Source organism: Equus caballus, chromosome 1 (genome assembly GCF_041296265.1).
Source record: "Equus caballus isolate H_3958 breed thoroughbred chromosome 1, TB-T2T, whole genome shotgun sequence".
NCBI classification, from domain to species: Eukaryota; Metazoa; Chordata; class Mammalia; order Perissodactyla; family Equidae; genus Equus; species Equus caballus.
Window position 1 is genome coordinate 145,619,547 of NC_091684.1, and position 27,133 is coordinate 145,646,679.

General features: G+C 36.8%; 1 protein-coding gene across 23 annotated transcripts in view; it reads right to left on the bottom strand.

The window, feature by feature from the left end:
- Window positions 1-27,133, bottom strand: part of RNF111 (ring finger protein 111) — an 85,067-nt gene that overhangs the window by 40,364 nt on the left and 17,570 nt on the right. For 21 of the 23 annotated variants that reach the window (XR_011426153.1, XM_070235759.1, XM_070235701.1 and 18 more), the window contains exon 2: window positions 7,735-8,633. Coding sequence is in view for 22 of the 23 variants with exons in the window: in XM_070235759.1 (XP_070091860.1) it covers window positions 7,735-8,614 (880 nt within the window). In the remaining variant the exon portion in view is untranslated. Of the gene's footprint in view, window positions 1-7,734; window positions 8,634-24,704; window positions 24,868-27,133 lie in introns of all 23 variants that reach the window. The other 2 variants (XM_070235651.1, XM_070235654.1) reach the window with 1 other exon arrangement.

A 27,133-nucleotide genomic window follows, 5' to 3' on the forward strand; every position in this document is an offset into this window, starting at 1 on the left:
AATCACAATCCCTGATTTCAAAACATACTACAAAGCTACAGTGATCAAAACAGCATGGTACTGGTACAAAAACAGGTCCACAGATCAATGGAACAGAATTGAAAGCCCAGAGATAAAACCACACATCTATGGACAGCTAATCTTCGACAAAGGAGCAGGGGGCCTACAATGGAGAAAAGAAAGTCTCTTCAACAAACAGTGCTGGGAAAACTGGACAGCCACATGCAAAAGATTGAAAATTGACCATTCTTTTTCACGACACACCAAAATAAACTCAAAATGGATCAAAGACCTAAAGATAAGGCCTGAGACAATATGTCTTTTGGAAGAGAATATAGGCAGTACACTCTTTGACATCAGTTTCAAAAGAATCTTTTCGGACACTATAACTCCTCAGTTGAGGGAAACAATAGAAAGAATAAACAAATGGGACTTCATCAGACTAAAGAGCTTCTTCAAGGCAAGAGAAAACAGGATTGAAACAAAAAAACAGCTCACTAATTGGGAAAAAATATTTACAAGCCACTTATCCGACAAAGGGTTAATCTCCATAATATACAAAGAACTCACACTGCTTAACAACAAAAAAACAAACAACCCGATCAAAAAATGGGCAGAGGACATGAACAGACATTTCTCAAAAGAAGATATGAATATGGCCAATAGACACATGAAAAGATGTTCATCATCACTAATCATCAGGGAAATGCAAATCAAAACTACACTAAGATATCACCTTATACCCGTTAGATTGGCAAAAACATCCAAAACCAAGAGTGACAAATGTTGGAGAGGTTGTGGAGAAAAAGGAACCCTCATACACTGTTGGTGGGAATGCAAAGTGGTACAGCCACTATGGAAAACAGTATGGAGATTTCTCAAAAAGTTAAAAATAGAAATACCCTATGACCCAGCCATCCCATTACTGGGTATCTATCCTAAGAACCTGATATCAGAAATCTCAAGAGTCCGTTGCACCCCTATGTTCATCGAAGCATTATTTACAATAGCCAAGACGTGGAACCAGCCTACATGTCCAGAAACTGATAATTGGATAAAGAAGATGTGGTATATATACACAATGGAATACTACTCAGCCATAAAAAAAGACAAAATTGGCCCATTCACAACAACGTGGATGGACCTCGAGGGTATTATGTTAAGCGAAATAAGCCAGTCAGAGAAAGACGAACTCTATATGACTCCACTCATAGGTGGAAGTTAGTATATTGATAAGGAGATCAGATCGGTGGTTACCAGGGAAAAGGGGGGGTGGGGGGAGGGCACAAAGGGGGAAGTGGTGTACCCACAACATGACTAACAAAAATGTACAACTGAAATCTCACAAGGTTGTAATCTATCATAACATTAATTAAAACAAAAAAAATTAATGATTGGGGCTGGCTCCGTGGCCGAGTGGTTAAGTTCGCGCACTCCGCTGCGGCGGCTCAGGGTTCGAATCCTGGGCGCGGACATGGCACCGCTCGTCAGGCCACGTTGAGGCGGCGTCCCACATCCCACAACTGGAAGGACCTGCAACTAAGATATACAACTATGTACAGGAGGAGTTTGGGGAGATAAAGCAGAAAAAAAAAAGACTAGCAACAGTTGTTAGCCCAGGTGCCAATCTCAAAAAAAAAAAATTAATGATTGATCCCTTTCTAAAATCTTTACATTCCTAATTTTGTCCATTAAAACAACCAAAAAGCACTGATAACCCAACAGAGCAATGAATACCTTAATTTCCAGTTTATAGCCTCTAAATATCACTTCTCAATCAAAGGACATCAGGAGTAAAGAAATGATTGTTTCCAGGTTTAGGGCAGGGAATGTAATGGATGACTCTGGACCATCCTGCTATATCGGAGAGTAAGGAAGTTATCAAAGACTACTGGGGTGGTAGCAAAAGTACACACATCCAACTTGGATGCTCCCACTGACCAAAGATGAAACTATTTGAGCATCAAAAATAATAAAAAAGATTGCAACACATCAACTATGCTAAACCCCACAAATTCATAACAATACTTGAAAATGAAAAACCTCTTTGGATATTGCTAGAGTACCAATTTATTCTGAAAAGTGGTAAACGAAGACAAAGAATCAAGCATTCATCCTACCTTTCCTGTATTGACTGTATTTCAGAGTAACCAACCAGTTGATGAAGGAAGAATTCTTCCTTAAAGAAGAATCTCAGTTAACAAATCTAAGCAGAACAATAGAATTAGAAAGTCAACATTTTGCAACCTCTAATGAAATAATGGATCTAGGTAAAATCACCAAAGCTGCTAAAAATATTACGTGAAATGTTGATTGGGGAACTTTATAGTAGAAGGATCAGGATGATGTCATCTGAACCATCGATCAATTTTAACATGTAATGCAACAGAAAGAACACAGCACCACTGAAAAAGAGTTGCTGAACTGAACCTGAATGTAATCAAGCTTCTAGCTATCTAACTACCAGTTTGCAGGAAATACGTAGTATATAAAAATGAACTAAATGGTATCATGTCTAGAAATTGTTCTGAATTCTCTCTCTTGAAAAAAGTGAGAGGTGATTGGCAGAACGTTGAAAACTGAAGCTAAATTATGAATACGTGAGAGTTCATTGTATACCTCTATTTTTGCGTGCGAAAATTTCCATTATAAAAAAAACCAAAAAATCCTCTATGAATGATACATTCACAGATTTAGATAAAATTCCTAGTATTAGGACTTCACAATTCCAAGGTTTATCTTCTTAAGCAAAGCTTTGAAACAGTTAAGTCAGTACAGTATGGAGTGTACTTTGAAAATATGAATATACATATGTTGGATATATATTTTTTTAAAGCTATAAACAAAAATATACAGCTATTGGATTAAAAAAACCAAACTGGGAAATAGGGATTTTCCCAGTCCTAATATAAGGTAAAATGGTATCTATATTTTGGGATAAAATCTCTAGTGACAGCATCACTCCTGGAGTCAGTAAGTACTATATCTCACACAAAGTAAACGAGGATGATATGCTCTTGAAAACTGTGTTGGATGACTTAAAAAATGGTTCTAGGGCCAGCCCTAGTGGCCTAGTGGTTAAGTTCGGCACGCTCTGCTTCGGCAGCCTGGGCTTGGTTCCCAGGCAGGGACCTACACCACTCATCTGTCATTGGTCATGCTGTGGTGGCAGCTCATATACAAAAGAAGGAAGATTGGCAGTGGATGTTAGCTCAAGGTGACTCTTCCTCAGTAAAAAGAAAAAAAAAAAAAGATTTGTCTTTGGAGAAGCAAAAGTCAGACTGCCTTAAAAAAAAAAAATGGTTCCTGCAATGTCAAGTTACTGATGTCTAAGATGCCTGGGTGAATAAAACTATTATCAGGAAATATGAGTACTAATAGGCAATATTTCTAAGTTAACATTTACTCAATATTTTATATATGCAAATAAATAAGTAATTTAGTTATAAGACATCTGACTATTTTAACTACAGCCCTAGAAGTGTATACTTCAAAATAACCAAAACTTTTTTTCTCCTCAATAGGAAAATGGGACTGGCATATTCAGGCTCTCTTACTTGGGAGCATATATGGTATTTACATTTCCTTCAAGTCTGGAGGACATATGATCTACAAATACTTAACTAATTAAAAAGTTAATAAATAAGAAGGTCCTCATATCCACAACTGGCCAGCCTGTGGTCTAGTGGTTAAGATTCAGCATTCTCACTGCTGCAGCCTGGGTTCGTTTCCTGGTCGGGAAACCAGACCACCCAGTGTCGGTTGTCATACTGTGGTGGCTACATGTTGCTGTGATGCTGAAAAGCTATGCCACCAGTATTTCAAATACCTGAAGGTCACCCATGGTGGAGAGGTTTTAGCAGAGCTTCTAGACTAAGGAGGAGGACCTAGCCACCCACTCACAACAACATTGGCCATGAAAACCCTATGAATAGCAGCAGAGCATTGTCTGATACAGCACCAGGAGGTGAGAGGATGGCAGAAAAAAGACTGGGAAGGGTTCTGTTCTGCTGTACACAGGGTCACTAGAAGTCAGAATAGACTCGACAGCACTAACACCATATTCACACTTAATTAGAAAACCCAAGCCTTCAGCACTGAAAAATAAAAACGTAAGCAGCAGTTCAGATAAGGCTCACTGAAGAGATCACAGAAATATGTCACTAAAATCAACATCTACTCTCAAACTTAGCTTCTATTAGGTTATTTTAAAATATCTTAAGTGTTTTGCAAATCAGGAACAAAACAGGATGTACAAATTCTCAACCTGATTGCTAACTGGGAATAACTCAATGTCTAACAACCCAAATGACATACCATCTTGGCTTTCCAGGCTTGAATAGAGAGCCCTAATAAATCTAAAAGACAATTAATGATGAAGCAAGAAGAAAACAGGGACTTCCTAGAAATCTACTAATTCCAACAAATGAACTAATGTTTGTTATACAATGTAAAGTACTGACTTAAATAACTCATTCTTAGGTGATTTGGTAAAACCAGTTAATTATCTACAACTGTTGTGCCTTAGTGAGTTTGACGATATAACAATACTTAACATGTAAAACATTCTGTCAGTTCACTACGGCAATAGCCAATAAGTGTTGATGGACAGTGTATGAAAAGTTGTCCCAGTAGCTCCAGAGTAACTAATACCCATGCATACAAATCATATTATTAAAGTTTAGTAGATAAATCTAATTAAAATTTGAGATATTCCAACCCTCTCCCAATTCCTAACAGTAAAATGTAATGGACTTGGAGTCAGAAAGCCAGCATTAAAAATATATCTAGAAGAAACTCTCTCTTAAGAACCTAAGGAAGCCAATTTTTTGAGAGCTGATATTTCCTGGTAACAGAGCTAGGGTCTCATCAATAATTCAGTTTAACTATTCTGAATATACATCATTCTAAAATGGTTTTCCAGATGTTTCATCTGTAACATGAGGGTGATAACAGAATCCACTTCATTAGGACATATAAAACACTTAGTGCATTACCAGCACAGAGTAAATATCCAACAAATGCTAGGTATTTTTATTATCATAATGACATCATCCACTGTTGGGTGGTAAAGGAACTTGATACAAACTCCTTGCAGGACATTCTGGTAACAAGAGCTAGCGAATTTTTAAATGTATATATCCTCTGATATATACTTTTAGAAAGTATTCCTCCTCAAGATACACTTGCACAGATGTGCAAAAATGTTTGTACAAAGCTGTTCAATGCAGCCAACATTCATCAACAAAAGCTGGTTAAATAAATTACGGAATCTTCATACAAAGGGAATAGTATGCAACTGTTTTTAAAAATGAGATAATTGGGGCCAGCCCGGTGGTGCAGCAGGTAAGTTTGCATGTTTCACTTCGGCGGCCTGGGGTTCGCCAGTTCTGATCCTGGGTACGGACCTATGCACCTCTTGTCAAGCCATGCTGTGACAGGTGTCCCACATATAAAGTAGAGGAAGATGGGCATGGATGTTAGCTCAGGGCCAGGCTTCGTTAGCAAAAAGAGGAGGATTGGTGGCAGATGTTGGCTCAGGGCTAATCTTCCTCAAAAAAAAAAAAAAAAAAAGAGATAACTATGAGGCCAGCCTGGTGGCGTAGTGGTTAAGTTCACTCACTCCACTTTGGCAGCCTGGGGTTCACAGGTTCAGATCCTAGGCACAGACACAGCACACTCGTTAAGCGATGCTGTGGCAGCATCCCACATAAAACAGGGGAAGGTTGGCACAAATGTTAGCTCAGGGTCAATCTTCTTCACACACAAAAAAAAGAGATAACTATACATACTGATATTTAAAAACCCCACACTGTTTATTTATCCTTACATATGGTTTCACGTTTTTTGAAGGAATAAGAAACTGCTGATTACTTCTGGGTAATAAGACTGGGATCCAAGAAGACGAAGTAAACATTTATTTGTTATTTTACACTTTTTGGTACTTTTAAAATTCCACACCATGTGAATGTTATTATTAAAGCATCATTAAAAAAAAACAAAAACCAAAAACCCAAAACTAGTTTAAAGCAAAACACTGGTCTAGAATCAAGAAAACACCAAGAGTACATGGTTTCAACTTTTGGATTTGTGTTTCCAGAGACAAATATTAAAGGATAATGTCTGAAAATAATGTAATTGAAATAACGTAATTCTTCCAAGATAGTAAAAAAACCACATGCTACAATAAGTATTAAACAAGATTTAAAAATGAATTACAGAGTTTGCATTTATCTTAAATACTTGAGAACATAAGAATTCCTTTCTTCCTAGAAACAGACACTGATACTGACTTACATTTACTCTATTCTCATGCCTCCTACAAATATCAGCTCCTTGGAACTTCTGCTTCACCTCACCAACCATCTTGCCTCCCTAATTTCAAGCAGAAACTGGGCTCTGCGGCTCCCTCTCTCAAAACTAATGTCTTCGCATTCTAACCACCCGAGGAAAATGTGAAATATGACTATGAAGCAAGACAATTCCTCTTCTCATCTCCCTCATTCTCAAGAGACCTCAGAGAATGGTTGCTGTAACCTCCTCCCAGCTGTAGGTGCTCTCAGTGAGCTTTTTTTAAAACAAATATTTGAGTAGGTTAAAAAAAACTAAGTGAACATGGCTAAGACTAAAATTAAGAACAAAGTTACATGTTCCAGGTTCTGGAAAGGAGAGAAAAACAGAAAAGGAAGAGGAAAAAGAGTCTTGAAAAAAGAAGGGACCCATATAGAAGAAGAGAAGAGGGGGAAATGGCATATCTGCACAGAAGCCTAGCAGGCTCTGCCCTTACCAGGCAGGCCATCAGGCACAGACTGGGAAAGCTTTGTGTCAGTATCAGAAACCATGATCTTAGCCTTCTAAAAAGCTCTCCCTATTCCCCATTTCCTTATACTTTCACAAGACATTTATCTTTTCCCTCAGTTCAGACTTTACTCCTCAATGCTCACTTCATCAACTTCCTTTAAATTACAACAAACTGTAAAAATGGCATATATGAAACATACTTATTCTTCAGAGACTGTCCATAAACTTATTCTAGTTAAATATAACATCTACTGTGAGGGAGGAGAGTGCACTAAAGCTAACACTCTATCAATTCACTATTAACTGATTAGTCATATGCTCTACTGAGCACTGTTAGGACCAAAAGTTTGTGTTCCAGTATCAGAATACGAGTTACCTCTCAAATACTTAAAATTATTTTTCAGTTATAAAGAACATGACAAGGTAACAGTAAACAATAAGAACAGAGTACATAAAGGAAAAATAATATTAAGTAGTCTTTTTAATGACTAGAATTGTTCTTACTGTGGTTGAATGTGAAAGAAATCCATCACACAGCTATCTGAAAAAGTATTCATAAAAGTTAAACATACTAAAGAAACACTACAGGAAAAAAAACTACCATAAATCAACAACTCATAAAATATAATCTAATATATATTAAACAGTGAAAATTGTTTTTTCTTTAAAAAAAACTGCTTGCTTTATTTTTATCAAAAAACAGAAATTTTAAAATTTTCTATTTAAGATTTTAGAAAATTTTAAAATTTCTATTTCAGAATTGGAGTCATGGTTTAATACTACAGTTTGTTATTTATACAGCTTAAAAATAAAAGCTAATAAGAGTCTCATATTCCTTCTAAATACAATGAAATCACTGAAATATAGACGAAAACAAGCACGAACACAATGCAATAGCTTCCTTGTTTTACTCAACTTAAGAAACATTTTTACCTGAGGGAACAGCGGGATTGTTTGGGTGGTTTTCGCTGGCAGAAACAAACAAATCTTCTTCTCCTTCAGTGGAGGAGCTGGAAGAGGATTCACTGCTGAGGTCGTTCTCACTGGAACTACTAGAACTGGGGAGCAAGGCATATTTTCTTCGGGCTAACACTTCTCGTTTTTTCCTCTGCATTAATATCCTCTCCTTTTGTTTCTGTGTCCTCTGTGAGGAATTATTCTTTACAAACCTCTTTCTACATGGAAGTCTCCTTAATGGACTGCTATGAAAACAGGGTCTTTTCATTAACAATCCTGACACAGATTCTGTCTCAGGCCGAGGCCACTTTTGGGACCGTGCACTGTGAGTCCTACCTTTAGCACTCAAAGTTGCCTGGGAATGTCTTACAGAGACTTCCTTATCCTCCTCCGAAGTCACCGTATCAGAATCTCCAAAATGCAGACTAGATGAAGGAGAAGAAAGACAATCACTAAAAGACGAATCATTATCTTCATCGCTTGGTGTTTCTAGGTGTTGCCTCAATCCTAATATTCCCTGGTTCTCTTTAACACAATTTTGCGTGTATGAAGGGCCAGCCTGCTGGCTTTTGCGTTTTTTTCTCACAACAACACTTTTTTCTTGCTCTTGTTGGTTACCATTCATGTCCTTTTCTTGTTTTTGAGAATCATCACACAAATGAGAGAAGTCATTCCCCACTTTACTATTAATCATCTCAACTCCTGCAGGAAAATTTTTGGCTGCCCCAATGGGCTCTGGATGCAAGAGGATCCCTTTCAGACTCTCCTGTGTCTTGGGCGCATCAGCAGGAATCTCACTCTTCATATCCACTTCTAAGGTATAGAGCTTCTTATATTCAGGAGTCCATTGAGACATGGGAAACTTTAAGGAAGGCCTAGAAGACACAATTAGATATTAAAAAGATTGTTAATGTGTTTTATTACACTATTTAATTGAAGAGGTCTCAGATTCCACTGAGAACATTCCTGTAATAGGCCAGAGCTGCCTTTTCCTCATCAAGATATAAAGCGAGTCATTTTACTGTTCTTAGAAAACATTTTTCTCTGATACATCTACCCATATATCCAATTTCTAGAAATATAGTAAAGATGACAGAACATAAGCCTACTTGAAAACTTCTAGTAACCAAAAGCTGATCTTACTGTATATCTTCCTATCTTCAGGAACATAACATATTTGGTCAAAATCAAACAATTTCTTCAAAACCTATTACAGTAGAAATAGATTAAAGGATTAGAATTCAAAAGACTGATCAGTCAACAATGTTTCATCCTGGTATATCACATTTTAAAGCGGTAATTATATTAAATATTTTCTGCACATCTAGATAGTTACTATATTAGAAAGGCTACTACAGATAATGGATTAGCATGAATACGGCTTCTCTTTCCCATGGCTCTTTCCTTCATACCACTCTATTCTCTAATGAGAATTCAAACTCACTGATATGACAGCAGGCACAACTACTGCATTTCAGAAAGTTTTTGATACATACAGGAAGGCTCAAGCCAACAACACTATGAGTTGCTGAAGATCATTGAGTTAAAGCAGTACATCAGAACATAAAATCAAACTTCCTATGGCTAATCTAAATGTATCTAAATCATTCAACCTCTGAAATTATGAGCTGCTGAAAAAGGAGACTTGAAATTAAAACATCTACATCAATGCAATGTACATACAAGAAAGTTAATAATGGGGGCTGGCCTCATGGCCAAGTGGTTAAGTTCGTGTGCTCCGCTTCGGCAGCCCAGGGTTTCAGCGGTTTGGATCCTGGGCACGGACACGGCACTGCTCATCAAGCCATGCTGAGGTGGCATCCCACATAGCACAACTAGAAGGACCCACAACTAAAAATACGCAACTACATACCAGGAGGCTTTGGAGAGAAAAAGGAAAAATAAAATCTTAAAAAAAAAAAGACTTTAAAAAATATTTTTTCATTGAAGTATAACACAGACACACATATTCTAAGTTTATAGCTTGATGAATTCTCACAAAGTGAACACATTTATGTAACTAGTTCCAAGATCAAGAAACGTAAGATAAACAGCACCTTAGAATCTCCTCCCAGTCACTCTACCCACCAAGAGTTGTAACCACTATTCTAACTTTTAACACCATAAATTAGTTGTGTACCTAACATGCACTTTTAAACCACTTCCTTTTAAAGGGAGAAGAAAAAAGATACTTAGTAGCAAGTTTTTTCCTTCTCCACAAATGACAGTTATAGGAATGTACACCCTCACAGGTCTCTTTTATTTTAGTATATAACTATTATCAGAATAGATAACAGTGAATTAAACAGCCGATTTCTATACAGAGCTATCAAAACCTCTATCATCTATTATTCTTATTTATAAGGGCAGGAGGTGCTGTATCAGAGATCAGCCATCAAGCCCTGTCTGGAGTTCAGAAGGATCAGTAGTAAAAGAAGAATACAGAGATGGGTGAACACATGGGCACATCAATGAGCAAATTACAAGAGGCAGTCATTCAGACAAGGATCACCATAACTAAATGCAAGAAAATATAAGTCATAGCAATAAGGTACAGGTATACACGATTCAAGATTCAAGATGGGGGAGGCCAGCAGGATGGCTATAATAAAAAATACAGGTAATAAAAAGTGTTGGCAAGGATGTAAAGAAATTGGAACCCTCATACATTGAGGGTGGGAATGTCAACTGGTGTAGCCACTTTGGAAAGCAGTTTGGCAGTTCTTCAAAAGATTAAACAGAGTAACCATCTGATCCAGCAATTCCACTCCTAAGTATACATCCAAGAGAAACGAAAACATACATCCACACAAAAACTTATACACAAATATTCACATAAAATATTCAGTCATAAAAGCCAAAAAGTGTAAACAACACAAACGTCCAACTGATCAATAAATAAATCCATACAATGGATTATATATAACTCAGTTACCAAAAGAAACGAAGTACTCATTCATGCTACAAAATAAGAACCTCAAAAATACTATGCTAAGTCAAAGAAACCAGTCACAAAAGACTACATACTGTATGACTCCTTTTATAAGAAATGTTCAGATTAGGCAACTCTACAGAGAGAGAAAGTAGATCAGCAATTGCCTAGGGCTGGGGATAATAGGAGGAATGAGTTGTGATGGCCAAAGAGAATACGGTTTATTTTTGGTGAACTGAAAATGTTTTAAAATTGATTGCGGTGATGGTGTTCAATTCTGTGAATATTCTAAAGACCACTGAATTGTATACTTAAAAAGGGAGAATTATATGTAATGTGAATTATATCTCAATAAAGCTGTTGCCAAAAGTCAAGACAGAAAGTATCAGGATTTCTGGGCATCAGATAACTACAGACTCCTCTTCTGATCAGCATCAAAAGAGGCATGTCATTTGGAAAGATCTGGAGTTCTTCCAGAAGTCCACATCTCCCAGGAGTTGTGCTGAGTTGGATCTCTAAGGAAAACAGTCTTTACATGCTGAAGAAAAAAAATTTACACTCATCCTTAATTACTAAGTCACCCTCTGGGTCTTGGTAATGGAGATCCTGAGAGGCAGTAAAACTTGCCAAAAGGACAGATAAGTGAATTTACAAAGAAGTGATTCACAGTATAATTTACTAAACTCAATTTCTTTTCCATCAGTTTATGCCCCAAAACAATGAACTCTTTATGGTTAACTCCGCTCTGGTTTTTGGTGAATTTTGTCTGTCCAATCGAAGAGGGGGAGGGAGAAAGTGGGAGACATGGCATGTGGTGTGTGGTGTCTGTATACCAGTAACTGAGTTATCACGTCATGCAGTCATTAAATGCAAAATTAACATCCCATATTACCTGAGATGTTCCCACCATGGAAGTCAAAATTCATGCTCTATTTTGAACTGAGAACAAGAAGTAGAGTAAGTTCATAAAAAAGAAATAAATACCAGCACTACATTTTTTAACTAAAAAAGCAGTAAAACTAACATAAAGGATCAACAAAGAATCTTCTGAACCATTTGCTATTTGGTAAAATCATAATCTAATCTTTCATTTCTGTAAAAATTATTGGCTGATCTCATTTACAAAAGAGGCAAGGATGTACTAGAGCTATCTATCTCCTTGGTCACATTATGAACAGTTTGCTATTATACATTGTTTCAAAACCAAAATCAGAGTACTAGTCACTCTTTGTACTGGTTTGATCCAATCATTTTATTGCTATGTCACAACAGTAGCACACCAATTACTACTGATATTAGCATAGGATACATCGCTAGGAGTAAACTTTGCATGAAAGGAACACAACAGCAAAAAATGCTAACTTTCAAAACTAAAAATTAGGGTTAGGATTTGGCAATTTACATTATAAATTAAGCTTATGTGAGCATAAGTGGGGTAGAAACATTAAGATTACGAAACAACTTTGAGGAACTCTACTTCTGAACTGTAATACGGTTTAGAAAGTCATTATTATTGGTATGAATCTTCACCACCAATGATAAATATAAGTACTTAAGTTTAAATAAAACTTTGATGATTAATTTCACAGAACTCTAAAGGAACAAGATTTTAAAAGAAATCAATAAGATAATTTTGCATTTTTCTATTAGTTTTTAGATGGTCAGAAAATAAACTAGAAATATGTCCACTGTTTATATTTTTTCATTTAATTTTTCATTTAATTAAGTGGAAAAATTAATATTTGTACCATAGGGATATTACTTCGGGCATGTTTTAAACTTTTAGTTCTTTCACTGATATTTATTTTATGTTTAAATTCTTATAAGAAGATTAAATCAAGTACCTTAACAGACAGAATATTCTCCCCTACTACCTAAGTGCTTTGTAACTACCACTTATAGCCAGACAGTATGGACAATATGCTTTGTTACATATTCTGAATAGTCGAAATTTCATTAGCAAGGAAGATAGTTCCCCCCAGTAAGCATTATTCTGGGCTTATAACTACATTAGCAGAGTGCCCAAAATAAATTCAATTTCTTAAAGAGAAATTTCTGCTCTTATATGTAGTAGGAGCACACAATCTAATAATATACTCAATTATGAAAAGGAGGGAGGGCACCTTGATAAACTTACTAGCAAATAATTAACTTACAGATTGATACCCAGTAGAAAGAAAGAAGTTATATTCAGAATAACTACTGTGAAACTGCCATGACTTAAACTCAATTTCTTTTAGGATGCTAGATGTAAAATAAAAACATGAAAAAAAGACCAATGATCAGACAACCTACCCCGAATAGACAATAAAGTTCAGGAGAAAGACTGTTAGCTATTATCAAAAGACATTTGAATTCTTGTTGACCAAGGGAATCAAGATGAAATAAACAAATAATTACAGATAATTCACTAAAAGTTCTAAAGAGGCAAGTATAGATACAACGTTATTAGAGCACAGAAAAAAACAGGATAGTGTAAGGGACTTGCAGGACAAAAAAAAAAAAAACACTAAAAACTGTACTTGTTGAATCAACAGTTCCAGCAGGTCTGCTATGGTGCGTATCAGAGACTGCATAAGACACTGATCAGCAAACCAACATTCTAAGAGCAAAATCACAAAACAGCCTCACAGTCCTCATCCTCGGAGAATTCACAGATTGAGAAGACAGACTAAAACAGATTACAAGGCACCAAAAGGAAGACGCTACAAGGATACTTAACCTGGATACTAGGGATAGTGACGATGGAAGATTTCAGGAAGGAATTTATAATTTGAAGGATAAATAAGAGTCAGAACAGGGATAACAGTGCAGGTGAAGATGAAGCAAAAGAGGCAGGCTATTCTAAAATGTAAGACAATGGGCACACCTTGAAAAAATCTTTAACTATAAAGTTATATCATTACGGCTGCAATTTAGTTGGATCATCTGGTAATATCTGTGAAAAATGAACTGAAGTGGGCCAAAACAGGAGGCAGAAAAAAACAGTTAAGAGGCCACTGCTAAAGATGAGAAAATACAAGGATAGACAATATGGGATTAGGAACTGGAACAAGGAAAGCACAAAATCCAGAGATAAGAAACGAACTATCATGATTTTGATAATCTTTGGAGAGGCAATATCCATGGTTACCATCCTAGTCCAAATTATCATAATCTTTTGCCTGTACTATTCCAACAGACTCCTAACTGGTTTTCTTATTTCTACCAACAATTCATACAGTAATTTAGGTATACCCTAAGAATATAAATCAGATATTATACCTCTGCTCAAAATTTCCCAGTGGTTCCCAAATGTCTCAAAAGTAAAATCTAACTCTTACAAGACCCTTTATGATCTCATGTCTATCTACATCTCTTACCACCTCACCTCTTTGGTCCCTGGATTGCAGCCAAATTAGTCTTCTTCCTGTTCCCTGAACCTGGCAAGCTTTCTCTGCCTCAGGGCCTCTGCACTTCATGTTCTCCATGCCTACAATGCTTTTCCCAAAGATTTTTGAAACGCTAACTAGCTTCTGCTCACTATTCAGTTCTTGGCTTAAATGTCACCTCTTGGGAGAGATCTTCTCTAATTGCTCTGTAGCAGCCATGAGAATGTGACTTGCAGTCTTCCAACTAGAGAGCTTACCTGATGGAGAGTCCCAGCTGCTGTGCTCTGAAATCCACCACTACATTTGCCCAAAGTCACACTTCCCACAGGCTGCTCCTGGCCAATGCCCGAATGATTATGATGGGTCAATTTGGGGTCATCCTTGGTAAAAAAATGTACCATTCTGGTGACTGATGTTGATAATGGGGAAGGCTATGCATGTGTGGGGGAAGGGAGTGTGTGTATGAAAAATCTCTCTAGTTCTCCCCCAATTTTGTTGTAAACCTAAAACTGCTCTGAACAAAAATAAAATCTTAAAAAAAAATAAGGAATAAAGTTCTGACACATGCTACAACATGAATAAACCTTGATGACATTATGCTAAGTGAAATAAGCCAGTCACAAAAGGACAAATACTGCATGATTCCACTTATATGAGGTACCCAGAATAGTCAAATTTATAGAGACAGAAAGTGGAATAGCAGTTGCTTTGAGGCTAGAAGGAGGGGAGAATGGGAATTAGTGTTAAATGGGTCCAGAGTTTCAGCTGGGGAAGATGAAAAAGTTCTGGACATGGATGGTGGTGATGGCTGCACAACAATGTGCACGTATTTAACGCCAAACTGTACACCAAAAAATGGTTAGAAGAGTAAATTTTATACTATGTATGTTTTACCACCAAAAAAAAAAAATCCTTGCACATTTAATCCTGTTGTGGCCTCTGTTTCTCAGAGGACCTGGAATAACACACGCTCCATGTAAAGAACCAACTTCTTTCCCCCATCACTCAGTATCACATCCTGATTTTTGTAAAGTACTTGACTTGCCAGCAAGTGAAATTATCTCCTTAGCCTATTTATTGTATATTGTACAAATCTCCTCACTAGACTGCAAGTTTCAAGAAAGCAGGAACCTGGTCTGCCCTATTCACTGCCTGATCTCTAGGAACTAAAAGAGTTGACTGGCACACAGAAGGCACCAATGCATAATTTTAATCCCATTAATCAGTAAAAGAATGAATGGAAAAAAGAAAAACTGCTGTATTTCTGGCTTGGGTAACTAAGAATATGGTGATGCCAATCACTAACATAGGAAAGAGAGTAGAATATGAAGAATGAGAATAATAGTAATAACGAAATTATGTAATAATAATGTCTAAGACTTCTTGAACATTTACCATGGCCCAGTTTTCAGTTACAGGAGCTCTAGAACCATAGAAGACATTTATCTTATATTTGGGGGTCCCACAAGCCCTTAAAATAGAGAAACTGATCACAAAAGAGAACAGTAGAGAATCAACAGATTTTTTTCCTCTATAAAACTGGTAACCTGATCTACATGCTGCTTCTTGATTCACAATAAGTATCAAATAGGAAAGTGATTGCATCTTCCAGAAAGTCTACAGAGATCACGTATCATGTCTTTGAGGGTATCCAGGTCCAAAGTTAAAAAATAAATCTTCAAACCAGAGAACTGGCTGGATTCAGCTTACAGACATGTTTTCTCTGGCCTGCAAAATTTAGAAGAACAAAACAAAACGGATGGTTAATGGTGAAACACTATAGGCATTCTCATTAAAATCAAGAAGACAAAAGGGTTTTCATCGCTATATCATTGTTCCGGAAAGGACAGTTAAGTCATTCAAACAAGAGAAGGGACATAAATATTAAACAGAAGGAGGTTTTAGTCATTATTTGCAGATAACATCAGCAGATGAGATCGACAAGAAAACTGCTGGAAACAGTTAAGACAGTCCAGTTATATGTATGCTTATACATACATATACCACAACAATACTCCAAAGTCAACGAGTTTCCTTTAAACAAACAACAGCTAGTTAGAAAATATTACAGAATAACAAAAATATACCACTCACAATAGGGGTGAAAAGATTTAATACAAAGTATCAAATTTAACAAGAGACACACAGGACCTATATGAAAACAACTATTATTATGCCAATTAAGCAAAAATCAATGGGAAATTTAATGTGACCCCAAAATACTAGCAAATGCTGGGGTCAGACCCATGGCCAAGTGGTAAAGTTCATGCACTCCGCTTTGGCGGCCTAGATTTTCGCTGGTTCAGATCCTGGGCGTGGACCTACCACCACTCACCAAGCCATGGTGAGGCAGTGTTCCACACAGCACAACTAGAAGGACCTGCAATTAGAATATACAACTATGTACTGGGCAGCTTTGGGGAGAAGAAGATGGGAAAAAAAAAGATTGGCAAGAGATATTAGCTCAGGCGGCAATCTCAAAAAAAAAAAAAAGATTTAAATTTAAAAAATTGAGAATTTTCTGAAAAAATACTAGCAAACTTTTTCAATTATAAAACAGGAAATCAGCATTCTAGTTCTCTTCACCTTTAAAGATTCTCTGTCATCCATAGTCCTCCAGAACACTGTGGATGTGTTCTAACACAGCTCACAATTTCTTCTTACCTTTCTTAGAATCAAAGTAAAGCTTAATACCCTCTGGGTAGAGAGGAGGAAGGACAAGGAGTCTCAGTGGATGGCTCTATGCTGATAGTATGGGGAGTGTCCTATTATTTCCTAGAGTCACACGGTCAGTCTTATGGTTGCATTTAAAAGTCAATGCATTAATAATGATTTACACGGAGAGTGAAGATCGGATTAAGAGACCTAAATCCAAAGATGTTCACTCTACTCCTTAACCTAAACAGACATCATAGACACAATGACTTGAGACAATGACTTGAGAGGAAGTGGACATGGGATACCCATGTGAGGAGATTCAGAAACATCTTCCATTCCATGTTGCTCTGGATATTATTGTTTATGGTATTAAAAAGAATGAAGGTATAGTACAACGGAGGTTAGAACTGTCAGACTCTGAACGCTGCCTTGAGAGGTCTGCCTGGGATCACTATCTCCTCTGAAAGGGTAAAGGGGACCTGAGAAGCATAGATAGCACCATGTTTACATTTAGAGACTTTCCCATGGGTTGACTATCTCAGCTAAAGCTTATTCTGTGAAGAGTCCTTGTCCCCGCCTAAGTACAAACTTGACCTCAAATGACTTAGGGTGAGGACCTAGCTGATAGACCAAACCACAAAGAGGAAGATTTCAAGATTAGAAGTCATAAAATATTTTCAAAATATTCTAGGAAGCTAGAGAAAATGAAGACATTTCAATAATAACCAAAAAAGCTATAGCAAATCTAAGAACTATGGGAAAACATTATGGAAAATGACATGTTCAAAGGATACCAAGTGATAAACAGGAAAGGTGATTTTCCACGTTTAAATGGGATCACTGACAAAAAGGAGTAAACAGTCAAGCAAAGGTGCCATCTATTTGTGTACTAAAAAGATCTGGGTTCAAGTCTTGACTCTGCCCCGACCAGCTATATAACCTTGAGATTACTTAAACTCTCTGTTTCTTGTCTACAAAAGTGGGGTAATAATGCTATCTACCTTATAAAATTCCTTTGAGGGTTTAATGAGCGTACCTACTTAGCAGAGTAATTGGCATAATGGCTGTTATTATTAATTCCTTTTCTAGAGGCACAGTTACATACATAAGGTATATAATGTTTAAGACCTTCCCTTAATACCAAGAAATAAATGAAATCCTTAGAGTCAAAGAAGGGCATAAAATCACCTCTTCCTATGGAACCTTAAAGGATAGAAATAAAGGACTAAGTTTCTTTGGCATAAAACCTATGAAAGCAAATAATTCCACAGACTCTCCTCTACTATGGAGTATTGGAGTTTGGGGAGCTGGATGTTTCAGCTTAATTCTACTTTTGGAAAAAGATAAATATCTCTTAAATAACAGGTTTCTATTACTCAATGAACTTAATGATTTTCTTGTTTGTCTTGTCTAAAGTATCCTAAAATTCCTAAGTATTAGTCATGAAAGAAAAACATGTCTAATATCTATTTAGGTCTCCTATCAGGATAAACTGGGTGGAGTTCAATATATTATAGACAGTTTACTGTCTAGCCACGATTATGTTTTATCTTGGCCAGTAGCAAAATGAAGGGTGTACCTATTCTGGCAAGCCTACAGAGTACTGGGTAATCAGTTTCAACTAGTTAGGAAGGTAGCACTACAAATCATACGGTACACCACACAAACATCTAACATTTCTGGCATGGAAGCCTGGACTCTGGAATTTACATTGCAACATGAAATAAGAGCTATAAGGAAACTGCTAATTATCTATTACATAAAATATATTCTATCAGGAAAATCTAAAAGAATCGACCAAAAAAGACCTATATGCAAAAAACTGCAAAACTGTACAACATAAAAGACAATCCTCACAAGAGGAGACACACCTCATTTCTGGATGAGCAAAGACTCCAAACTGGCTCTGTTACAAATTGGAAGAAAGTCATTTTTTTTTTAATATAAAACATAAATACCATCACCATGGATATGTTAGGCCTTTGAAAACACTGTAGTTTTTTGAATAGTCTGAATATATAAATCTCAAGATTAATTCAAATTTATATTGTTTGCATTTAGTTTCTCATCATTTTGTTCACTGGAACTTTCAAATAATCAACATTTAACTAAAATAGTAACAACTGTACAGAGGTACATGTACAAGTGAGGAGGGCAGAAGTAAAAGGGAAAATATGAACTCAAGTGGTTTTTTTCCCCTTTTTTACCAAGCTTTAATTTTTACAACCAAGAAAAAACTAGGGTCTATCCATAAACTGCGAAGCAGCCTTTAAAAATGAGGTAGGTTTTGTACAAACTGATATAGAAAGATCATTTTTTTAAAAGCAGGTTGCAAATAAGTCTGTTATAAATATGGTCCTTTTTTGTAAAACAACTTATATTTATATATGCATGGGGAAAATACAGAAAAATATACGCTTAATTTGGGATTGAAATTGTAGGGTGAAGATTTACATCACTGGGCTGGGAGCCCTCACCTTTTGTGTTACAAGTTTCTGTATGGTTTAAATTTTTTATAAAACAATCATTTGCTACTTTTGAAATCAAGATACAGGATTTTTTAAAGGAATAAAAAATAATGAGAACAGAATATATTTTATTTTTCCACTGGATCAGGATGCAACTTTGTTAATAGCAGGTTATTAAATAAATTAAATATATGATAGCATGATTTTTACAGAAACATTGACTAGGCATAAAATTCATCCTTAGTGATTAGAAATGACCACCAATCCTGGACAGTTTAATGAGAGAATTAGGCAGAAACTGACAGATAGCACCTGATCACTGACAAATCTGAATGGAGATGTCAAATCTGAGAGTTGATTATGCTTTTCAGTTACTGATAGTAGTCTAAGGTTCTAGGCATGTTGTTTCTGACTTACCTCTATAAAGAAATTTTAATGCTTGGAAAGTAATCATTTATCATCAGATCATTCATCATCAAAAGTACAGTAATAATTATCGTTGGGTTAACTGAAAAAGTGTCAATTAGAAGTTTAAAAAAATGTGCAAGGAAAACAAACCTCTACAATCTTTCGTTCTTGATACTTCAAGTAATCAATCTGCCAACTTTCAAAGCTTCAAATCTAGAAACTACTCTTAGACATTACTGTTATTTAAATTTCTAGTTTCTAAAACTGAACTTCAAGGGGCCTCCAGGTTTCCTTGGAAATTGGAACTTGGTGAATTGAGAGTTCTCTCTTTTTTAAAGTGACAGAAGCCAACTTAAAGAATATTAAATTTTTTTTTTTTTGAGGAAGATTTGCCCTGAGCTAACTACTGCCAATCCTCCTCTTTTTGCTGAGGAAGCCTGGCCCTGAGCTAACATCTATGCCCATCTTCCTCTATTTTATACGTGGGACACCTACCACAGCACGGCTTTTGCCAAGCGGTGCCATGTCTGCACCCAGGATCCGAACCGGCGAACCCCAGGCCGCTGAGAAGTGGAACGTGCAAACTTAACTGCTGTGCCACCAGGCCGGCCCCAGGATTAATATTTTTATATGTGGAAAGACATCTGTTTTAACATGCCTAATACCTTATCAAAATTTAACAATCTGTAAGAGCTAAATGTAGAAATTAAACCATAGTGCCAAATAAAATTTTAAATCTTGACAGGAGGACATTTAATATTTTTAACTAATTGTTGCCAATAACTTAAAATGATGATCCTTTTCTTATGAATGAGCAGTCACATATGTTGAATGAGGCTAAAGAAGTAAGAAGAAATCAAAATCAAAAATACAAAAATAAAAATTATTAGGGCTTACACAAGACTCTTCAAAGAGAACATCCTCACTGAAGCAGTGAGCATATCCTCGTGAGAAGCAGGAAACAATATTCAAAAACGGTAGTATGGAATCAAATTACGGTGGGCTACAAAAGTCAAGATGAAAAATTTTGACTAATTTGGTACATGACCAGTTATTCAAATAATTACAGAATAACTACTTCGTATGCTGGATCTGTGGGCAGAGATTTAAATAAGATATAGGGTCCTATCCTTCAAGAAGCTCATAACTTACTACAACAGAAAGAAAATAACTAACCAAAATATAGAATGCTATAAAAAATGATATAAATAAAAGCACTCTATAGGAACACAAAGGAGAAAGCAATTGATATCTCTGGTGAAGGCTTCACAGAAAAAGTGACATCCAAGTCAAACTATGAAGGATGCACAAGGTGATGGCAGGCAGAGAAAACCCTTCATTTCAAACAATGCTGAAACATGGCAAGAAATAGCAGTATCTAAACAATGTTTAGAATGTGGGTTTTTGGTGTTTGTTTTCTTAATGGGAGAGAATAAGATGCAGTCAAATCATCAAGAAGTGATGCCTCTGCTTAACACAATTTAGAAAGATTTAACTGAGGAGCTTCTGGCAGGAGTAGGCTGGAGGGAAAGCCAGAGACCAGGGAGAAAGTCTTGCAGCGATAGGGGCAAAAGGCGGTTTTAGGGGTGAAGGGTGAAGTGAAGTCTGAGGCAGGGCAGGCAAACGTGAGAGTCATTTAAGACAAAGAACTAAGATACGGAAACAGGAAATGAAAAGCCAATGACAATTCTGAGGCCTCTTGATTGGCTATCTGGAAGAAATGTAAGTCACAGTCATTCAGTTTTGGATAATTTGATTTTGAAATAATAGTAAGACAACCAGATGGAAATATGCCTATATCAGATCTAAAAAATACAGATTTTAGCATTATCTTCTCGGAGGAAGATAAAAATCACTAGAGTCAATAAATTACTTTCATAAAAGTGAAGTTGTGAATATAGAGAACAAACAGCTAAAAGCATTGGAGGGTATCTAATAGAATGCAGCAAGAAAAAAACAAAAACAAAAAAACCTAGAAAACAGCTAACAAAGTCTGAGAAGAGAAACTCTGAGAAGACAAAGCCCGGGAAGCCTTTCTCCCTATTTATTAATTCTCTCCTGACTTTTACATTTTGACTAACCAGCAAATCTCAGTAAAACATCTCAGAACTGCTCTCACCAGCTGTATGAATCAGTGCTTCCCAAATATTTTTCTGTCATGATACACCTAGAATATTACATTTGTTGGGATATCTACCCTAAGTAGATAAGGCAGCTCACTACAAGATGCCAGCCCTGGGGCTCCAGCCACTGAGGGCCCTCCCTTGACTCCTTGAGCGCTGAGGTGATCATGGTACACTAGCTGAAGAGCTCTGCTCTAAATTCCTAATCCCTTTCTTCTGTAAACACTCTTCCAAACAATCATTAATTTTATACCAATCAAACCACTTGCCTTTGCTTTTAGGCTACTGCTATGTTTTTTAAATCATCCTGACCAGTATCAAATATTTTTAATTGAAAGTTTTTTTTTTTTAAATTCTCAACTAGACCAATAACTACCCGGCAATTCTTCTTTATACCTACTTCCCCATTCCCCATAGTAAAGGACCCAAATATTTACTTATTTCCTGAAGCCCTATACTCTTTTTACATCCTCTCATTTTAAGCAAATGACTTTCTTACTCCAGAGAAAATAGAGACTATTAAGAATAAATTCTAACATCTTTCTTCTCTTTACCCAATCTCTAACTTTTCTATTTATATCAGGACCCACACCTTATCAAATATGCCATCCTGTATTGGAAAAGATAGATAAAAGCATCTCTCTACTCAAAAAAGGACTTAAATTGGCAACTTTATGCTGTTAAAGCAGCCCAACAAAAAGCCACTATAATCAGTTACTTATTGGATTAGCATAACTTCATATTCTTTTGTACCTACTCTCCCAACATGGAAGAAGGAAGGGAGGAGGGAGGACTGGTTTACCAAGTCAAGGGCTACATCCCCAGAATAGACCAAACGTGAGCCAAAATATCAAAATATGATCTTGAAGCCTTCAACGATTTTTCAGAGCAATGCTCAACAAGAAACTAGAACAACAAACTGCAGAACACTACAGCAGTATGCCGTTCTGGAATAAATGCTATTTTTTGCTGGTATAACACTTGGCTTTAAATCTCATACTCCCACCCAAGCAAATATTCATGTTAAAATATGGTATCTTTCATAGTTCAGTTACTTATAATTCCCTTGCATAAAATACTCTTCAGTCTTATCATGTTGTTCAAATAACTCCCCTTTTCTCATTCTGAAAGGAAGTAATAGATACTCCATTTCTTTGGAAGCCAGATTTCCAGTAACTTCACCTCTTGGGAACACAGCCTAAAGGAAAATGATTCTCTGAAGCGTCAAAATAATTGTCAGAAAGGCCACATGCAATTCAATACTCAAGAGATTATTTTATTTTACAAATAATTCTAATAAGCTTAGTTTTCTGGATTCCAAGCAGAACAGAATATTAGTGGTAGCACCTAATAACAATTAAGAGAGAACAACTAAGTCACTCATCCCAATAACTAAAAAGAAGGCAGTTTGCTTAAACATTATTTATGTGAAAAGATTCTGAGGGCAACACTGTAATACAACAATGAATAAAAGCTGATATTCAGAATCACAATTCTGAGCCATCCAGAAAACACTGTTCTCAGTAAAATAAATGTGCATATAGAATGTTTCAGGTATATTTACAATAATATGGTTAATAATTTTTAGTTACTTACTAGGTTAACATGGTAACATGCCAAATGTGACTGACAATATTATCTGTTTTTATTGAAATGTACAAAATAAGATGAAAATTTCAACAGTGCAAAAAACTGCATATAGATTCATAAAAATGGTAAAAGAAAATTTGAAAATAGGCACACTTGAAAATATACACATATTGAAAAATATGAAACTATATTCCTAATACGCAAAGAGCTTCTTCAAACTGATAAGAAGAAAAACATAGGTGACTTCTCTCATCTATAATGTATTTTTATTCTTTATGTTCTTTGTATTTTGAGAAATTTATAAAGTAAAATAACCAAATGGGGGGAAAAAAGAGAGACTCAGGTTTGTTATGTAAAAACTTTGGTGCCCAGTGGGTGCCAATCCCAAAATCTAAGTATAAATAAAATAAATAAGCTAAATATAAGGAGGAGGACAAAGGCTGAACCATAGAATTTTTTTTTTTTTTTTTGAGGAAGATTAGCCCTGAGCTAACTACTGCCAGTCCTCCTCTTTTTTGCTGAGGAAGCCCGGCCCTGAGCTAACATCGTTCCCATCTTCCTCTACTTTATACGTGGGGAGCCTACCACAGCATGGTGTGCCAAGCGGTGCCAAGTCCACACCTGGGATCCGAACCAGCACACCCTGGGCCTCCGAGAAGCAGAACGTGCGAACTTAACCACTGCGCCACCAGGCTGGCCCTGAACCATAGAATTTTTAAAAGATAAGAAATTGGGACATTCACGGGGCCGGCCCCGTGGCCGAATGGTTAAGTTTGCACACTCCTCTTTGGTGGCCCAGGGTTTTGCCGGCCCAGGATTTTGCTGGTTCGGATCCTGGGAGCCGACATGGCACCACTCATCAGGGCATGCTGAGGCGGCGCCCCACATGCCACAACTAGAAGGACCCACAACTAAAATGTGCAACTATGTACTGGGGGGATTTGGGGAGAAAAAGCAGAAAAAAAAAAAGATATTTGGAAATTCAGAAAACCTTGTGAATATCACTGGCTCTTCCTTCAAACTGTTGTGACAAAAACAAATTCTGCTGTTCTGACTAAAACCTTTTCTTAGAGCTGCAACCGCTATTTCAAATCAGGTTTTGGAAGAGAATTCAGCAATAAACTCTTTCTTAGATCCAACTCCATTCATTTTCTAACATGTTTAATAAAGTTTCAAGGCAGAAATACATTTAAAAGCTCCAATTTCCATTACTAACACCCAACCTCCAGCCAAAGCAATTGGAAAGGAACTTCACTCTCTCTCAACCTTCACCTGCCCTGACAGTCTACAATCACCTGTAGGTGACTTATACGATTTAAAAAAAAAAAAAAAGCCAGCATTATGGGAAAAGAGAGGTAAAGCTGGAATAACAGCAGTATGGCAAAATAATACTAACATTATCGATGACAATATCAATGATGATGACGATGATGAGGGAGAGAAACAGGCTCTAGGAAGTCTGCAATTCCCGTTAGCGGAAGTTCTCAAATATACCCCTTTGTCTGTGGCAGGTTTCCTGATGACACCCTTTCTTCTTGCATCCAAAGAGCTCATTTTTTCTGAGGCTCAGAAAAAAACAGAAAAATCTAATGATGTTTTCCTACTTGCCTGCCCCTAAAACAAGCATACATTCCTTCTAAAGCTTTCTAACTTAACTTTTCTATATTAAACACTTAGAAGTGCTTTTACATTGCTACTTCTTATGACTCCACAGCAGAAGACGGAGTGAACACACATAGATACTACCAAGTACTATGATACAACATGTGATGCTGAAACCCCTTCACCACTCATACAAATAGCCAGGTTCAGACTTACCAGGCACTCTGCATAGGAACTGAAGAGTCAAGTAAACAGGGCACAGGGACTCAGCACTCAGATTCTGATTTTTAATACTATTAATACCAATAAAAGGAATCAGCGCTCCTTGGAGGAATGGCTCATTCTAGGGCTGTGGCAAGGAAAATACAAGATGAGCCTGGAGCATCCTGCAATGTCAGAAAGTAAGGAACACAGAAAACAGAAGGATAGAGGCATGTCAAAGGGACACTGGAGCCAATCTGAAAGAGCTTCCAATGGCTACAGCTAGAACAATTGTAGCAACAAAATACATAACATAGGGGCGGGCCCCACGGCTAAGTGGTTAAGTTCCAACGCTCTGCTTCAGTGGCCCAGGGTTTCGGCAGTTCGGATCCTGGGCGTGGACCTAGCACCACTGAGAACTAGAAGGACCTATCACTAGAATATACAACTATGTACTGGAAGGCTTTGGGGAGAAGAAGGGAAAAAAAAAAAAGATTGGCAACAGATGTTCACTCAGGGCCAATCTTTAAAAGAAAAATTAAATAAATAAATAAATAAATAACATAGTATTGGATTCTAACCCAAAGTATAAAATAAATATCCATTAGTCCATACTGATATAAATAAATGATTGAAAAAATAAATTAGTGGGAAAGAAGAGACAAATTTCCTTATAGAAAAATTCCAAATGATTTATGTAGATACATCCCTTCCAGGAGGTGGAGCTTAACAACTTGTCCCTCTTTAGTGACTTGCTTCCAAAGAAAAGACTTAAGGGTGAAAGAAGAGTAACTTCACAGTGGAGAACCCTGGCAAACACTACCTTGGCCGGGTGATCAAGGTTAATATTATCAATCATAAGTCATGTTGCTAATAAGGGAACTTCACCTCTGTGGTATTCTTCCCCAAAACTCACAACTCCCAGTTAAAACAATGAGAAAAACATTAGGCAAACTCAAATTGGGGGTTCTACAAAACACCTGACAAACACACCTCTAAACCATTAAGGTGATGAAAACAAGGAAAGACTGAGAAACTGTTGAGACCAGAGGAGATCAAAAAATATCTGTAGTTAATAGCAATGTAGCAATGTTGGTTTCTTAGTTGTGACAGATGTACAATAGATAAGATATTAACAACAGGGGAACTGGGTGAGGGGTATATGGGAAGTCCGTGTACCATCTTTGCAACTTTTCTGTAAATGTAAAACTATTATAAAATAAAAGATTTAAAAAAAAAAAAAAGGGAAGGGGGCTCTAGGGTATTATTTGCAAATTTCCCCCAATCCCTAGGAAAGGGAGGAGACAAATGAGCGACAATGGAGCTTACCCTGATCACCATCCCCTCACTACCGCCAATAATATCTTCAAAAATCTTACAGTGGACCCTTAAGGGAAGGCAGGAGTGGGAATCTAAAGCTGGGATTACTATGGGAAAAGAAAGGGCCTAAAACCATCTGGTTGCTCCACCGGGATAACAAGGCATCTATCTGTATGCACTGGGAAATTATGTGTAATTTATGAAATTTATATAGAGAATTTATTGAATGGTGTCACCTTTCCAAATTACCACCAAGAATTTGGCAAATAAACATGTTTTACTTGGGTTGAAATGTTCAGCAATCATGCATTAAAAGCCAATATGTACACAAAGCATACATGTGCCCAAGAGAGTGTGACTGTGTGTGTGTTTTACCAATTTTTTGTGACATAAAGAGTAAAGGAAAAAACCAATTATTAAATGAGAACAGCTAGGTAATACTTCAAAGCACTAAGGGCTACAGGGTCTTAATTATTAAATGCTACAATTACCTAAGTGGGAATTAAGACAAAACACCAAAATTAAACCACTTGTGCTTATACAAGCTGGGAAATCTTTGGTCCCAACTTTGACAACCTTGGTTTAGTGTTGGACCTTAAGAAATCACCTTCATGGGGCCGGCCCCGTGACTGAGTGGTTGAGTTTGTGAGCTCCGCTTCGGCAGCCCAGGGTTTTGCTGGTTCGGATCCTGGGCGTGGATAT